Here is a 16,703-nt window from a genome sequence, read left to right on the forward strand (position 1 = left end):
GGAAGACGACCCAGTCATAGGTCCCATCATGCATAAAACTGTCTGGCTAACCTTTATCTTTGTTCAAGATGCTCCCTCAGTTACCTCTGCCTCAAGAATTAAGTCAAATTCTTCCTGGTTCAACTGTGTTGTATGTTCATTGTATGTTCATTAACTCATTTCTTATCTTTGCATCTGGCATTAACTTCATTCATGCTGCCTAGTAATATTTAATTATTTTTCTACTTAATTCCCAGAGATAATAGGAGCTTAGGGTGTTCTGGTCCCCTTTCCCCTTAGCAATCTGAACACTGTCTTGTACAAAGTAGGTGCTTTAAATGTCTATTGATTCCAATTTGGCTTGGCTTGCAAAGAGTTGACTCATTGGAAAAGACTCTGATGCTGGGAGGGACTGGGGGCAGGAGGAGAAAGGGATGACAGAGGATGAGATGGCTGGATGGCATCACTGAATTGATGGATGTGAGTCTGAGTGAACTCTGGGAGTTGGTGATGGACAGGGAGGCCTGGCGTGCTGTGATTCATGGGGTTGCAAAGAGTCGGACACAACTGAGCGACTGAACTGTGGAAAAGAAGATTCTAGAGCCTGAGGCCAAGTGAAACAACAGTTTTATTTTAGGCATAAAAGTGCATGGGTTTCTGTCACATAGGATAAAGATGGCCCTAGGGTCCTAGCTTCTAAGATAAGACTGTTTATCTTATACACAGCTTTTATCACAGCTTTTTAGGAAGTGAATTAGAAAGGGAGCAAGACACAGCTTGGACATAAAGTCATTATTTTTGCTGGAGAGTTGTAATGAAAGAGAAGAGCTTATTCAAATCAGCGTACACATCATAGAGCCTCAAAGAAGATGAAAGTGATGTGGGGTAAAACTGGTCTAAGTTCCTGGTCTTAGCAGTGATGCTGGCCTCTCCTTCCAGCAGCAAGGACTTGCCCCTAAAGAGGCAGCAGGGTCACTTTGGCAGTTTTGACTAGAGTAGCATCTCGGGGCTCCCCCAGCTCCCTCTCTGGATCCCAGTTCAGTGCCCCAACCCTTCCCCGGAAGAGCTGACAGAGGGCAGGATCTACGTCATGGACACCGCTACTTGCTCGATGAAGCTGGCCAGGTTTACATCCCGTTCTGAAAGGCCCGCACACTCGTGAGTGCTCAGGGTGATGTGGACCTGAAACAAAACCAGAGATTCCAGGCCAGCTGCTTCCACCAACTGAACCCACGAGCAGGCGGGAGTCGCCAGCTCCCGGGCTCAAGCACACTATGAAGAGTACCTGGGCACACTGGCTCTCCCCGGGGCTGCCTTCCTGACCGGTCTTTAACAGGGCAAAACTGGCTTCTACTACATCCCCATAAACAGTGGTGACTGCAGCACGGGATCAAAAAGAAAGATCCAAATATCAAGAGCAACCTAAAAGCTAAAGACAAGACTCCAGACCAACTTCAGCTCCTAAACACTGTCCATTTACAGACTGTCTCTTCCAACCGTAATGTTTTAGAAAGAGTCCAGCACAGCGCTTGGCGCATGGCAGGCATTTAATGACTGTTTCCGTTCATTCAGCAGATAGGCTGACCTTCCTGGTGTGCCTGGGCATTCTTAGTTCAAGATTATTGCTTTTTCATTCTTCTATATCTCAAGAAAAATTTCAGCCCTTGAGAGCGATTAACAATGAATATGCCTGGTTCCCACAGGTTTTCCGTCCTTGGGATTTGCCTCCTTAATGTCTACTTTAACCACACATTATCTCACTAGCGTTCTAGTTTGCATTTTTTTTTTCAATCTGTAGTGAGACTGAATATTTTCCAGGGGCCGTTTATGTCGATTCTAGGAAGGAGATGAAAGGAACTGGAGCTGATACTATGTCAGTGAGGAGGGCCCACAGGGAAGTCCAAGGGAGAGGCCCTCAGAGTGAGTTGGAGTTCAAGGCATGCATCACTCACCTTATTATACACGTTAAACCATTCGGGATGGTGGTCCAACTTCTCAGCCTGCAGGGCCACTCTTGTCATGAAGCCAAAAGCCTGCTTAATGAAGTGAGACCCGGGTTAGCATTCTGAGAGAAAGGACAGCTGGGCTCCCGTTATGGCCAATGTGAGGCCCAGAAGGAAGAGGATAGCCCCGCTCCCTCCAAGGTGACCTTCCCAGCTTTAAGCATTCCTCCTGGTGCCTTGCCACTAGTTCTGAGGCTGGAGTTTGAGGTGGTCCTTCTGCAGTAGAAAGTCTTATCACCAGGACCACTAAGAAGGTGGAAATCCCAAAGAGGTTTTGCATCTTGGCCAATCTTTAGGTTATCTACTAAAATGTCTTCAAATAGTCACCCGTTTCCCACTTGAACTGTCTCCTCTTAGGACTACTTCTAAAAGTTCCAGGCATGGAGAGTCCAAGGCTTCCCTGGTGGCTAAAGAATCTGCTTACAATGCAGGGGACCCAGGTTCGATTCCTGGGTCAGGAAAATCCCCCGGAGAAGCACATGGCAACCCACTCAGTATTCTTGCCTGGAGAATCCCACGGATAGAGGAGACTGGCAGGCTACAGTCCATGGGGTCGCAGAGTCAGACACGACTGAGCGACTCACATACAGAAAATGGAGACAGCCCAGGACCTATCTTCAGCTAAACTGGATGAAGACAACTAAACTGGATTAGCCCAGCATCTTGACAGTCTTGGCTAACAGGACTCTCAGGGAGGGGACACGTTCTGGAATGTGACCCAGTCGGCCCGGTCTCAGAACTGTGTCCCACCCGTCATACCCGATTAAAGTCTTTGAAATGGAACTGCTTGAAGATGGCATCCCGGCCTTCCAGCTCGTTCCACCCCACGGCCCGCAGGTTTGGCAGCAGCTGGTCCCTTTCCTCAGCACTCAGCCTGTGTGCTTTGCCAGCCTAGGAGAGGGAAAACACAGAAGCTCAAGGGCACTTATTTTTTTTTTTCCCTTTAAACAGGACAAAAGAGAGGGCCCTGGGCCATTGGGGAAATTTAGCCAGCCTCCACTGGTGGCCGTGGTGACACAGTCAAAGGGCAGCTTGTCTAACGCAACAGACTGGGAGGCGGGGCTCTGGCTTGGGCACTCATAGGTTCTTAGAGAACAGAGTCCTGAGGTGTAATGCCAATCACCGGGGCAGAGAAATGTTCCTCCCTGCGCCTGTCCTCAGAGCTTTCAGAGGGCACCCCTCCATTTAAAAATCAGGTCTCTTTCATTCATGAGAGAATAAAAGCAAGTCCTACTGTTACTGTGTCCTGAAGAGGAAACTGAGGCCTGGAGAGGGGAAATGACCAGCCCCCCTCCCCCCAGTCAGTGAAAGCACAGGCATCATTCTCAAGATGGGTCCATATCCCTGGGGATTGGCAAAGGAACGCACTTAAAACATGTTCCAGGAGATTCTTAGCCACTGGCATTCCTTCCTGGTGGGTACCCCACCTCGTTCCTACACAGCCTCTGCTTCCCAGCTGCCAGGCCTATGTTTCTTTTATTTGCACCTTCTTTTCTATTCTGTCAGCTTGAGCCAGAGCTCAGGCCCAAAGCAGGAGTAACTTGGCCAAGGGCAAACGGCCAGGGCAGTGCCATTTTCCTATTGTGCAAAATGTCCCCAGGGCAGCCCAAACTGGCACCATTCAGGCCACGAGTGGAACCCTCTCTTGGAAAACAGAAGAAAGGGAAGGTCCGTTCTCCAGCCTCTTAAAAAGATCCAGGCAGAGGAGCTTAAGGGATCCTAGAATTTAGGCCTGTGAAGTAGAACTACCCAAGGATGGACATTGTTGGGTACTAAATTAAAAGTGAATTAGTTAGGTCTGGGAAAAGAATATGAGGGAGGTTAATTTAGTTTTGATAGGGCAGCCTGCAAACTGGAAGCCAGGTGGCCTGGGGGCACTCATTTCTCCTGACTTGAAGGGTAAAAGTTACGAGAACTGCCACTTTAGGAATCAGCAAGGGGAGCCAGGAGACGCTTAATTCCCTTGTTATTACAGGGATATTATCTGCATTTTTAGAAGGAGACTTCCTGGGGCAAGCAGGTCTGTGACAGGCCTTCAGGTGTGGGTTAGAACTGAACAAAACACTGCAGGGTTCTGGTAACTCAACAGTTTTCTCCCTCCTAAAAAGCGTGGGCTCTCTCTGGACAGATCTGGATGGGTCCGTCTCTCCTAGGCTCTGGAAGATCAGCAAGGACAGTTGAGATTTGCATCACCATTCAACCCAGTCTCTCTTCCAGAGCCTGGCCCTGTCTCAGTGGCTGATAAGCCTGGTCTGTGTATCCAGGCAACCAGATGGCAGCTAAGGCATCAGAAGCTACCACCTGGTACGCTGACTCTGAAAGGAGTGCGTGGCTACTAGCAGGCTCCTAGGAGGCTCCCCTTTCTCTTTAGAGTCTTCTGGAATCCCCACATTTCACAGCCTGGGGCTGAACTGACAAACCCCTCTGAGATCTGGGCTCAGAGAGGGAGCAGGGGCAGTGTTTGCTTAGTAAATCCCAGGCCAGGCCTGGGCCTCTGGGGGTGTGCAGAGGGGTTACTGATTACCCATGCCCTGCAGCTGCGGAGCCTGGGTGTACCTCACAATCAGCTCACCCACCACCTCCCCTATGTTCAAGCCAAGGTCTCCAAAGTGCCCTCCCAGGTGTCACCACAGTCCCAACTGCTCCTGATGCTTTGCAGCCTAACGTTTTTGCTGTTTAGTAAAGGTCTGGGTCTAGAAGCTTCCCTTCTTGCTGCCCTGCAGGTTCACCTTCATCTCTATAGCTGACACTCTGCTCCCAGAAAGCTCAGCCTGGAGGGCGTGTGATCCTGAGCAATCACGTCCCCACTGCCGGGCATAGGCCTCAAACTAGGCGCCAGAGGCTGGCCCTGAGGTCCGGGCTCAGCAGAGGGGGCTCAGCTAGACCTCGTGCCCAGAAGTGCAAGCGAAAAGGGCAGTAAACAGGCAGGCAGATGCACAGGGGAAATTCAGCCGCCCCTCCTTTGCACACCCACACAGGCATCGGTCTCCTCGCCGCTGCACCCCGCCCCGCGCCAGCCCCCAATATAGGACAGGGCCGCGTCTGCGGGCTCACTATGCTGCCATTCCCCATCCCCGCCTCACCGCCCCACTCCCTGCCCGAGGCACCGAGGCCCTGAGCGGACTCTGGCCTGAGCTCCCTCCTGGCTGTCACTGAACCTGCCACCGCCCGTCTCTCGGCCTCAGTGTCCCCGGCGGCACCACTGCGGGTAGGGTGGAGGAGGGACCGAGACCCCGACTCTCCCCGCCCGGCGCGCGGCTGCCTCGCTAAGGCCTGGGAGGGAGGCTCCCCCGCACGCCTAGCGCGGTCCTCTGGCCTGGGCGGGGATACTGCGCGGGCCCCTGGCCCTCCTCCGTTCCTCCCGCGCGTCCGCTCCTAACCCGCTGCCCAGACGGTGGCAGCGCGTGAGCCCCCTTACCATGCCGGACGCGGGGACGGGCAGCAGCGGCAGCAGCAGCAGCAGCAGCAGGGCAGCAGCAGGTGGCTGCGGGGCCCACTAGCGCGACGCCTGGCGCTCTGGGAAGCCGTCGGGCGGGGCCACGCTCGGGCCGCCCCGAGGCGGGAGCGCGGCCGAGAAGGAGCCGCCCACCGGTAATCATTAACTACAGCTGAGGTTCCCTTCCAGCACTTTCCTCGGAGGCAAAGTTACAGGGAGCTGGGGGAATTAAGGACGCTGGCTCCAAACGCGGACTTCAGTATTTGCATTGCGCGTTGCTGCTTCCTACTACGTGACTCGGCTCGAGATTACTTTTTCTTTCCTACAAAGACCTCATTGAGAAATTGACCCCCACGATAAACTGCGCATATTTCAAGAGTACACTTCGATGCGTTTTGACGTAGTATGCATCTGTGCAACCATGCATCACCGCGTGGTATGCGTCACCGCGATGAAGATCATGAACATAGCCATAACCCCTAGATTGCCTCCTCCTAACTCAAATAACCCCTGACCTGTTTCCCTATAGATAAGATTGCATTTTCTATGTGAATGGTTTGTGAATGATATGTGAATGGACATAACATTCCATTCTTTATATCTGCCTTCTTTCACTCAGCATAATTACTTTGAGGTTCATCTATGCTTTTGCATATATCAATAGTTTCTTTTTATGGCCGAGTAGAAGTTATTTAATAGTGTTACATTGTGTTGGAAATGTTCGTTTGTTGGACATTTGGGAAATGCTACAATTTGTTTGACATTTGGGTTGTTTCCAGGTTTTGACTATTAGAGGTAACGCTGCTGTAAACTTTTGCGTTCATATATGCTTTCGTTTTTCTTTCATATGCAGGGGTATATGCTTATAACTTGTTGGGAAAACTACCAAACTGCTTTTCAAAGTGGTCAGATTATTTTACATCCCCAGCAGTAGTGTATGAGACTTCGAGTGCCCCTGCCGCTTCACAGGTGCACAAAAATTTGCCCTGTCAGTCTTTTTAATTTTAGCCATTCTAATTGGTATGCAGTGGTATCTCACTGTGGTTTTGAGTTTCCTTAATGACTAATGATGTTAAATACCTCTTTGATTAGGGACAGAGTAAAGGGATAGAGTAGGTGATTAAATAGTTAATCCCACAAGGGGATTGTAAGTAGAAAAAAGTATAGGAGACCCCTGTAAGTTAATGATTACTCAGGAGAGCAGGTTTGCTTAACCACAAAACCAAGTAGGCTTACTTAGCAGCAAAACCATGGAACAGAAGCATAAGACATGCCCCCAGACAATTAAACAATGGTGGCTGGAGACCCACATCCTGCCCAGGGAACTCAGTAAGTTAATGATCCCTAGGACATGCTCTCTGCACAGATTTAAAAAATCCACAATAATTTGTGAACCTAACTTAACCATGCAGGGACAAGAAAACTCCCTACCCAACCTGGAGGAGGAACTGATGATGGCAACTGATGATGACATCTATTCAAGAAAGACAAAGAAGTTCTCCTTCCCACTTTTCCTTTGATTATAAAACTGTAGCGCATTAACTTCTGGGGAATGGCATCCTCTTTCCCACTTGCTTGTAAGCCTCACATTATTTATTCTAATAAATCGCTTCTTATCCATCACTTTGCCTCTCACTGAGTTCTTTCTGTGCCGAGACTTGAAGAACTGTGTTCCTTGGAGCCCCCGAAACAAGACCACATGGTTTCATTGTCATGTGCTTATTTGCCAACGACCCATCTTTGGTGGATTCCCTGTTCAAATCGCCCATCCGTTAACAACAACAAAAGCAACAAGAGTTGAGTTTGTTTTTGTATTGGGTTTTGAGAATTCTTCATTCTGCATACAAGCCCTTTATCAGATATTTTTGATTTGCAGATATTTTGTTTGCATTCTCACAATGCTTTTCAAAGAGCAAATGTTCTTAATTTTGATGAAATCCAATTTATCAAATGTTTCTTTTCTGGGTTGGTATTTTGATGTTGTAACTAAGAAATCTTTGTCTAATCCAAGGTCACAAAGACTTTTCTGTTTTTCTTCCATATTTTATAGTCTCGGGTTTCATTTTTTCAGAATTTGTAGTGTTTTTTTTTTTTTTTTTTTAAGTTGGTTATCAGGACTTTATATCTCAACATTGTTAGTTTTAGATACTGCAAATATCTCCTCCCATTTAGCCATTTGTACATAACTTCTTCCATGATGTTCTTTGTTGGCAGAAATCCTATGTTTTGGTGTAATAAGATTTATATTTTGTCCTCTACTTATACCTTTATGCTTTTGAAGATTTACTTGACAAATCACTGTCACAAAAATATTGTCCCTTTTCCTTCTGTTAATTTTATAGTTAGATAAATTTAAGACCAAAGTATGAAAGGTCCCTTTTGTATGCAATGTTAAGCAAGATGTTATGTTTAGTCACTAAGTTGTGTCCAACTCTTTGTAACTCCATCGACTGTAGCCCACCAAGTCCCCTGTCCATGGGATTTCCCAGGCAAGAATACCGAAATGGGTTGCCATTTCCTTCTCCAGGGGATCTTCCTGACCCAGGGATCGAACCTGCATCTCCTGCTTGGCAGGTGGATTCTTTACCACTGAGCCAGCTAGTCTACAAAGATGGCCCTCCAGTGAAACTTGACTCCCAGATTCCTGTCTTATGACTTTTGATCATCAACCACCAGTCGCAGGAGTGAGACTTGTTGGCTGCCTTGTCCTTCCAATGACACCTGACTGCAATCACATGGGAGACCCCAAGCAAGAACACTGCCCAACAAAAACCAGGCAACTCAGAGAAAAGTAGGACATTTTTAAGCCACCAAATTTTGAGGTCATTTGTTAGGCAGCAATAGATAACAGGACAAATAGATTCCTGAATAAAAATTGGTCCCTGAAAGTGGAGTGTTAAGACCAACCTCAAACAGGTAGCATCAGCTTGGGAACACTGGTGGGTAGAAGATGGAAGAGAGGTTTCAAAGACAGGAGAATTTAGACTTCCTAGGGTGTAGTCAGCCGGAAAGAGTGTTGCTCCCACACTAAGGAAGAGAAAAGCCTGGAGATGATACAAAGTCATCACTTTTCTTCAGCATGCCAGGGAGTTGAGGTCACAGGGCAACCATGGGAGGCAGGATGCACAGAGGGGTTCAACCGTGCCAGGCATGAGCAGGGAGGGGGAAGACACGCGGTCTCCATAAAAGTGGGTAAGAAGAGATATAAAATGTTAACATGTTGGAAGCCAGGTGTGTGCTGGCATGCAGTCTTGAACAGCTGGAGCCCTGAGACACAGGGAGAGTTTGCATACAAGAACAGCTTTTATTTATGAATCTCCGCTGAGTGCTCAGGAAAGAGTGGGGTAAGGGCAAGAGGTGGGAGCGAATATCCCCTACTCCTGCTCTCCCTCCTCCCCAGACAAGCAGCGGATTGGCTGCTGCTGTGGGAAAAATGCCAAAGTGCAGTCTTCTCCAAATCCTTGTCTTAAAGGAGCAAAAGCCGTTAAATCACTAGGAGAAGGCCAACAAATCCTGTCACCCCTGGGACCCAGATAAAGATGCATTGTGGCTTCATTTCCTGTAGGGGGAAAACAAACAAACAAACAAACACCTCTGCCTTTGGGGAGGGGCAAGAAACAGTCTGGGCTACAGGATCCTATGCCAGTACCACTAGAGGTCAGCTACCTCTGGGGAAAAGCAGGAAACCCATACAAGTGCAGCCACAGACATGAGGCAGTCTGGCTGCCACAGGAGTAGGGGTGGGGCAGGGATGGGCAGGAACACTGAGAAAGCTCCAGCATCCAGGGCAACAGAGAGCCCAGCCCCCTACCATGAACCTGGGTCTAGTAGTGTACCACTGGGAGAAGGGCAAGAACGTAGGGGGCATGTGGAGAGACACCTTCTTCCTGTGAGATCATTAGGGACATGCCAGTTGGTACCACAATGAGATCCCACTACGCACCTCTTAGAAGGACTAGGAAAAAAAAAATTGTTGTTCAGTTCCTCAGTTGTATCTGACTCTTTGTGATCCCATGGACTGCAGCACACCAGGCTTCCCTGTCCTTCACCATCTCCCGGAGCTTGCTCAGACTCATGTCCATCGAGTCAGTGATGCCATCCAACCATCTCATCCTCTGTTGTCCCCTTCTCCTCCTGCCTTGTTTTTCCCAGCATCAGGGTCAGCTCTTCCCATCAGGTAGCCAAAGTATTGGAGCTTCAGCTTCGGCATCAGTTCTTCCAATGAATATTCAGGACTGATTTCCTTTAGGGTTGACTGGTTTGATCTCTTGCTGTCAAAGAGACTCAAGAGTCTTTTCCAGCACCACAGTTCTATGGCATCAATTCTTCGCTGCTCAGCCTTTTTAATTGTCCAGCTCTCACATCCATACATGACTACTGGAAAAAACATAGCTTTGACTTTTGCAGGCAAAGTAATGTCTTCAGACCTTTGTAGGCAAGGTAATGTCTCTGCTTTGTAATATGCTGCCTAGGTTGGTCATTGCTTTTCTTCCAAGGAGCAAGCGTCTTTTAATTTCATGGCTGCAGTCACTGTCCACAGTGATTTTGGAGCCCAAGAAAATAAAGTCTGTCACTGTTTCCATTGTTTCCCCATCTATTTGCCATGAAGTGATGGCGACTGGGTGCCATGATCTTCATTTTTTGAATGTTGAGTTTTAAGCCAGCTTTCTCCCTTTCTTCCTTCACCTTCATCAAAAAAAGATGCCACCTGATAATCCCATGCACTGACAAAAATGTGAGATCACTGAAACTCTCATGTGTTGCTGGTGAACAAACAAAATGGTTCAGCCCTTTGGAAAACAATTTCACAGTTTCTTATGAAGTTAAACATAAACTCGTAAGTCAGCAATCCCACTCCAAGAAAAAGGAAAACAGGTCCACACACACACATACACACACACACACAAAACCCCTGTATGCAAATGTGTAGAGCAGCTCTGTTTGGAAACAATCCAAATGCCCATCAACAGATGAATGAGTAAACAAATGTGGTCCATTCATACATTGGAATACTACTCAGCAATATAAAGGAACAAACTGCCAACCCATGCAACAACATTCACGACTCTCAAAAGCATGCCAAGTGATAGAAGCCACACTGAAAATTTAAAAAATAAATAAATAAATAAAAATAAATCATCTGCTTACAAATAACACGCATCCAATGATTAAAAGAAATTTACGGAGGTTCGATGCTGTTTGTGTACACACCGGGCCTTGTTTCTCCTCCTTTACCCACAGCGTCTCTGCCAGGGGCTGCGGGATGCGTTCCTATCACCGCTTCTGGCCGTTTGTCTTTACACCACCTCACAATGCTGGGTGCGTCGGCAGAGCAGGGGGTGGAGGTATTTCCTGAAGGAATTTCTATTACCAGTAACTAACCTAGACATGGGTATAACTGAGAATCATTCATTCATGTATCTCTCTAAACCCAAACGAATTGTATCCCCAACTCAACTTGCCCTTAATACGACCCGCAAACATGTCCGATGTTTAACACAATCAAACATGAGGGATGTGACATGAGGAAATTTAGAGTGACAAAAGACAAGGGGCTTAATCTATTGCACCTAAAATATCTTTCTTTTGCATGAAACTCAGAAACCATAAAAGTAAGGCTGGAGGTCACCTGCATAGTTTCTCTTTGCATCATGCCTTTCTGCCTCACTCTCTACCTGAGGATATTCTCTGCCTGTGGGAGGCACTCTGTCCACGAAGTGAGAGGCATTAACACACCCACCCGCCAGCAACAAATGAGGGTGGGGCTCAGTGTGCAAATGTCCAGATGCGTGCCCTGTTCTGGTGTAAGCAGCCCCCAGGGGCCCAGCGCTACCAGGCCCTATGCCCCTGGTGACACCCTGTTCACTGCCACACACGCTCCTGACTTTCCTCCCTCTCCACTAACCTGCCTGCTGGCTCCTTCCCCCCCCCCCCCCTTAATTCAAGATTATCCTTGTAACAAGTCAACAAGAAACGATAACCCCTCATTTGGGCTTTCCTGGTGGCTCAGTGGCAAAGAATCTGCCTGCCAATGCAGGAGACACGGGTTTGATCCCCGGGTCAGGAAGATCCCCTAGAGAAGGAAATGGCAACCCACTCTAGTAATCTTGCCTGGGAAATCACGTCGACAGAGGAGCCTGGCAGGCTACAGTCCATGGGGTCACAAAAGAGTCACACACAACTGAGTGACGAAACAGCAACAACCCCTCATTTATCACATATGTAATTATTTTCTCTGAATCCTGCTTGCTTTTTAGCTCAGTGACAGAAAAATGCATAATTTTTAGTCAGATCCTCCAGACTTTTCCTTTAGAGTTTCTGAGTTTCATGCCTTGCTTCAGAAGGACTTTTTCCAGTCCTAACAAATGCTTGTCTTTACTGCCTTTTTAGTACTTTGACGGTAAAAAAAAAGTGTTTAGATAGTTATTCTCTCTGGAATTTACTTTGGGGCATCATGTGAAACAATAACAATAACAACTTATTACTTTATTTCTCAAGAGGATAAACAATCATCGCATACTACTTTAAAAATACATTAACTGGTCCATCTTTTCCCCACTGATCTGACTGCTACTTTTGCATTATGCTAAATTCCTGTAATCCCTGTGGCCTGGCTCTTGGATTATTCGTTCTGCTCCTTTGATCCCTCACTCCGCCCTGTTTTAATTACTCTGGTTTTATAATGTGTTTTGATATCTCATAGGTCAAATCTCATCTAGTTTTTATTCTTTTTCAAAATGTTTCTGGCTTTTCTTGCTTGTTTACTCTTTCAGATGAGCTTTAAAGTCAGATTGTCAAGTTCTATAAAAACCCCTTTAGGATTCTGATTGGGAATGCATTGAATTTATAGATTTAATTTGGGAAGAATTGACATCTTTGTATTACTGAGTCTTCCTATCCTGGAGCGTGATATATCACTCCATTTATTTAGGGCTTCTTTATGTCCTTCAGTAAAGTTTTATCGTGTTTCTCATATAGGACCTGGACATTTCTCATTAAGTTTATTCTTCGGTATTTTATAGTCTGGGTTAGCCATTGTGCATGGGATACTTTTCTGATCACGTTTCTAAATGGCTATCGCTGGGTATATAGGAGAGGTGTGAATGCTGACGCTATCTTGTCTCCAGCCATGCTGATGAACTCTCTATTTAGACTAATATTTTTTCTGTGGATTAGAAGAACTTTGAATGAACCTTGCCTGTCCCACTGGGGATGGGCCTTCCTCAAGAGCAAAAGGCTCTGGGTACCCGGATGGCAGTGGTTGAACGCACTGACCCTGTAGGGCTTCAGTGGGGACTGCTGTGTGAGCAGGGCTTTCTAGCGGATGGCCTTTAAAGCCCTTCCAATTCTGAGCTTTCACAAGCCCATAATTTTGGTTGCTATGTCCCTCTTCATACACTGTCTCCCCAGTTGCATGATAATCAAGGGCAAGTTCCCCTCCCTCCTTTCCCTCTTCCCTGTACATGTTTGATTTCCACATACCAAGCACTGTGCCAAATGCCAGAAAGGTGGGAAGGAGATGTTGAGGTGATGGTTGCAGGTATCAATGCGTCACACTCTTGGGAATCAGGCAGTGTCAATTAAAATATTCTCAAATGAACTTAGAATGTGGCAGAAGCTCTCCACCCCAAATGACTGGAAGGGCAATACTTCTGGGGGCTCCTCCTCCGCACTGTCCCCTTAGGGGTTCTCCAGTGGGTGTGGTGGTGACAGTAAGCAGTTCTGTCCCTCAGGGGATAGCTGGTTTTTTTGCCTTTACATCCCAGGCTCAGCTGAGCACCTGGTTCAGACAGGCACTTAGTAAGTGTTATCAAATAAAATGAGGCATGAGAGACAGGTTAGGAGCAACTAGGGCTCCTGGGCACTTTTGGAAGTGGCCGCTGGTTTTCAGGATGAGGTGGCCCCTGGGGTGTGCTGAATGCCTGCGGACACAGGCTACTCACTTCCTTAAGTCCACCCCACTCTGGGACAGTTCCAGCCGTCTGAGTGGGAGTTCTTGGTGACGGGCGAGGGCTTTGTCAGACACATCCAACTCTCTAAAGGCCACATATGACCGATGGCTACCATACTGGATAGTAAGGACTAGACATTAGAAAGTCCTAATTTCTTTTATAAAGGGTCAAAACCTGTCATCTAGAAAAGAGGTCAATCTTCCTTCTTAAGGAGAGAAAGGAGTTTTTGACAATAAGGGTAGAAATCAAACACACAAGTTCAGTTCTTAATGAGTCTCTGCCATACTGAGACCCAGGGCCTTCTTGCAAGGACCCTCTGGTTTAGAGATGGAGGTGGTCATACGGCTAACGGAGATGACAAGTGCTCTCATAGAGGGATGCGGCCGGGCTGCCATAGAGTGACACGGAGTAACTCCACATGTGGGTGATGGTGAATTGTGTACAAAGAAGCAATGTTCACTGCATGCCTTGAAGATTCACTAGGAGCTGGCCAGGCTTAGAAACGGGGTGTGTGTGTGTGTGAGTGTGGGAGTCAGGGTAAGGGGTATGGGCCCTCCAGGTGGGGAGGGTGGCCTGAGCAATTGTCAGGCGGCCTGAGGCCAGGTGTGGCCTGTTCCTTAGGTGAGTCTTCAGCAAGGCTGCCCTCGGGATCCCAGTCAGAGCTGGGCCTGGAGGGGTTGGGAGAGGCTGATGGTGACAGACTCTGCACGTTTCTGCGGTGGGCTTCCCTCCTAGAGCCTAGTTCAGAGCTTTGCTCTGTGATGAGGGGGAGGGGGAAGCAGGAGGCTGAAGGTGGTGGGGAGGGGATCCAGTTTTGCTTCCAGCCATCTCTGCAATGCTCCTTTCCAACAACAGGGGGCAGGATGACCTTAGGAAACAATATCCATTCTTTGGGATTTAAGCAGCCAGGTGAAATCCTAAGGTAGGTGAGACTTTTCAGTACTCAATGGACACTTACGGAGCCTCAGGCTTTGTGCTGGCTCTGAAGACACTAAGACAAATCCCCACCATTTGCAGCCTGTGTCCCAGGCCACGTGGATTGTGGGGATTGCAAGGTAGTTGTGGTCAGGTCTGCCAGGGTAGAGGCCGGAGAAGTAGGATCAGCTTCCTAGAGAAAGCAATTCTTGAGCTGAACCAAGACAAGAAGTTGCCCTCTTGGTTGCCAGAATTGGTAAGACACACCATCCCAAGGGGACAGACACATGAGGCATGGCAGGAATAGCCATATCTGGTTGCTGACTGTTGCCCCAGGTCCTGGAGTGGGGGTGCTAGAAACTGTGAGGTATGGTGGGGCTGTGCGCACAGCTCAGGAGGGTCCCAGAGCTGTGCTAAGAAGCTCCATCCTGGGGCAACGGGGAGGACCCAACAGAATTTCCTTAAAACATTTCAAAGTTTTCATTACGAAAAATTTCAAACATATACCAGAGTGTATCGTATAATGAACCCCCCCAAGTGCTTGCCAACAATGATCACATTCTTCCACTTTTTCATTTTCTCCCTCCACATTAAAAAAAAAAAAAAGCTTTTTATTATAGAAAATTTCAAACACAGACAAAAGCAGGGAGCTAGGACAATGCCCTCTACCCAGATCAACAATGAACAATCTGCCGAACTTGTGTCTGCTCTAGCCCTACCCGTTCCTCCCCACCCTCAGATTACTTGGAAGCGAACCACATGTCATTTCATATATGCCTATTTTGGGATGTATGTTTAAGTTAGGGATGCTTTAAGAACACACAATTGCACTCCCATGCTCACATCTGAACAAAGTTAACAGCCATTCTTTGATTTCATCCAATATCCAGCCCAGGAATGGCCAGGATCAGATGAGCATTTCAGGAACATTGTCCTGGCAGCACATGGAGAAGGAAGTAGAGGGGACTGGGGCTGGCACTGGGGCATCAGCCGGGAGACATGCGTGGTCTGGAAGCAGAGCTATGGTGACCTGGCCGTGACTAAGGTGGAGCCACGGGGGTCGTAACCAGACCCTACACGTCTTGTCACGTTAATCCTCACGAACGCCCTGTGAAGGAGGGTTGGTTTATAGGTGAGGAGACCATGGCTCGAGAGATTGAACTGCTCAGAGAGACGTAGTTATGAAGTTGAAGAAGTTTGGAATCAAACTCAGGCTGGCTTGTCCCTGAAGCCCTGGCTCCTGCCTGCGGCCAGCATGGCCTCTGGAGTCCCAGGGCCACAGAACCCGGAGGAAGGCTGGGGGCAAGGGTGTGACAGAGTGGCATCCACAGACCCTGATGCCTCCGGGATGTGAGGGGCAAGGGAGGGAGCTGTCTGGTCTCCCGATTCCTGCTTTGTTGCCTGGGAGAACCTATGAGTGTGCAGTGGCGAGTGGAGATGGTGGTGTGGGCCAAGGTCCCCTTTACTAACCTGTGCAAGCGACATACCAGGGATTCCAACCAACTCTGCCTTCCCTTCCTTTTCTTTCCTCTCCTGGTGCCCTGCTCAGGCCTTGTCCACTCAAGGCCCAGCCCTCCCTCCCATGGGGAAGGCTGACGCCCACCAGTTTCCAAGTGGATTGGCCGCCCCGTTCTCCATGTGAATGGGGGGCACCACGCTGTAGGCACCTCTCAGAATGCAACTTAGACGGGCCGACTTAGTCAACCCTGGTGCTGCCACAGTCTCTTTTGGTTGACCTCGTAACATCTCTTTAGGAACAGATCAATCTTCCTCCACACTTTCCACCCCACCTCCACCCCGCGGAATCCCCTGTCTGTTATCACGGTGGGTGACAGAGGGCTGGACAGTTCTCTTAGGCATCTGTTCCTCAAGGGAGCATCCCGCCTCCTGGACAGCAGCCATCAGGAGGGGTTGCCAGGGGCAAAGGGCACACAGATCTCTTGCCTGCCTCAGATTACAGATTGGGGAGCCAGGCATGGGCTGGCACTCTGGGACCAGTGGCTTGAAGGAAGATGAACATAGCCTAATTGATGTCTCTTTGTGGCCCAGTGGCCCAGGGAGGCCAGGCAGTTGATGTTTATCGATGCCTGAATCAGATGCCTGAACACACAAACCAGCCCGAATTGTCAAGTCTGCATCCCCGGGAGCCTCTGTCATGGCTGCCCCAGGGCAGAGATGTTAGGATGCTCCCTTATTTGCTCAGTAAAGAGGTAGATGACCAGAGGCGAGGGACTTGCCTAAGGCCACTGTGTACCAGGCCCTGGTCTTCTGCCTTAGTACCTGTGCTCCTCCCTGTGCAGTGGGTCATCCAGACACGGGAGGGGCTGGGAGGGCTTGCCCTCTGCTAAAGATCCTGGTGGGGCTCTGCTGGGCTGGAGACTGCTGGCATTCCTGGGGATCTTAGAAACCTCTGGAACT

The 16,703-nt window shown here is 48.5% G+C and overlaps 1 protein-coding gene across 2 annotated transcripts; it reads right to left on the reverse strand.

The window, feature by feature from the left end:
• Positions 1–589: 589 nt before the first annotated feature.
• On the reverse strand, positions 590–5,503 carry PCBD1 (pterin-4 alpha-carbinolamine dehydratase 1). 2 transcript variants are annotated; one of them, XM_027530757.1, is made up of 4 exons: positions 5,401–5,503; positions 2,742–2,873; positions 1,932–2,012; positions 590–1,161 (listed from the first exon to the last, which is right to left on the reverse strand). In XM_027530757.1, exons 1-4 carry the CDS (start codon positions 5,401–5,403, stop codon positions 1,063–1,065), a joined length of 315 nt encoding a protein of 104 aa, XP_027386558.1. In that variant the 5' UTR covers positions 5,404–5,503; the 3' UTR covers positions 590–1,062. The 2 variants fall into 2 exon arrangements, with proteins under 2 accessions (XP_027386558.1, XP_027386557.1); XM_027530756.1 differs by having other exon boundaries at positions 1,932–2,015; positions 5,401–5,489.
• Between the last annotated feature and the right edge of the window lie 11,200 nt (positions 5,504–16,703).

This window comes from Bos indicus x Bos taurus, chromosome 28 (genome assembly GCF_003369695.1).
Source record: "Bos indicus x Bos taurus breed Angus x Brahman F1 hybrid chromosome 28, Bos_hybrid_MaternalHap_v2.0, whole genome shotgun sequence".
Lineage (NCBI taxonomy): Eukaryota > Metazoa > Chordata > Mammalia > Artiodactyla > Bovidae > Bos > Bos indicus x Bos taurus.

What these genes read in the sequence shown, in the direction of transcription:
- PCBD1 (XM_027530756.1), bottom strand. An exon ending in ATTTCAAAGACTTTAATCGG is followed by an intron (nt 2,016 to 2,741) that starts GTATGACGGGTG and finishes CACTTCATTAAG; the next exon opens with CAGGCTTTTGGCTTCATGAC. An exon ending in GGTTTAACGTGTATAATAAG is followed by an intron (nt 1,162 to 1,931) that starts GTGAGTGATGCA and finishes GTTTTGTTTCAG; the next exon opens with GTCCACATCACCCTGAGCAC.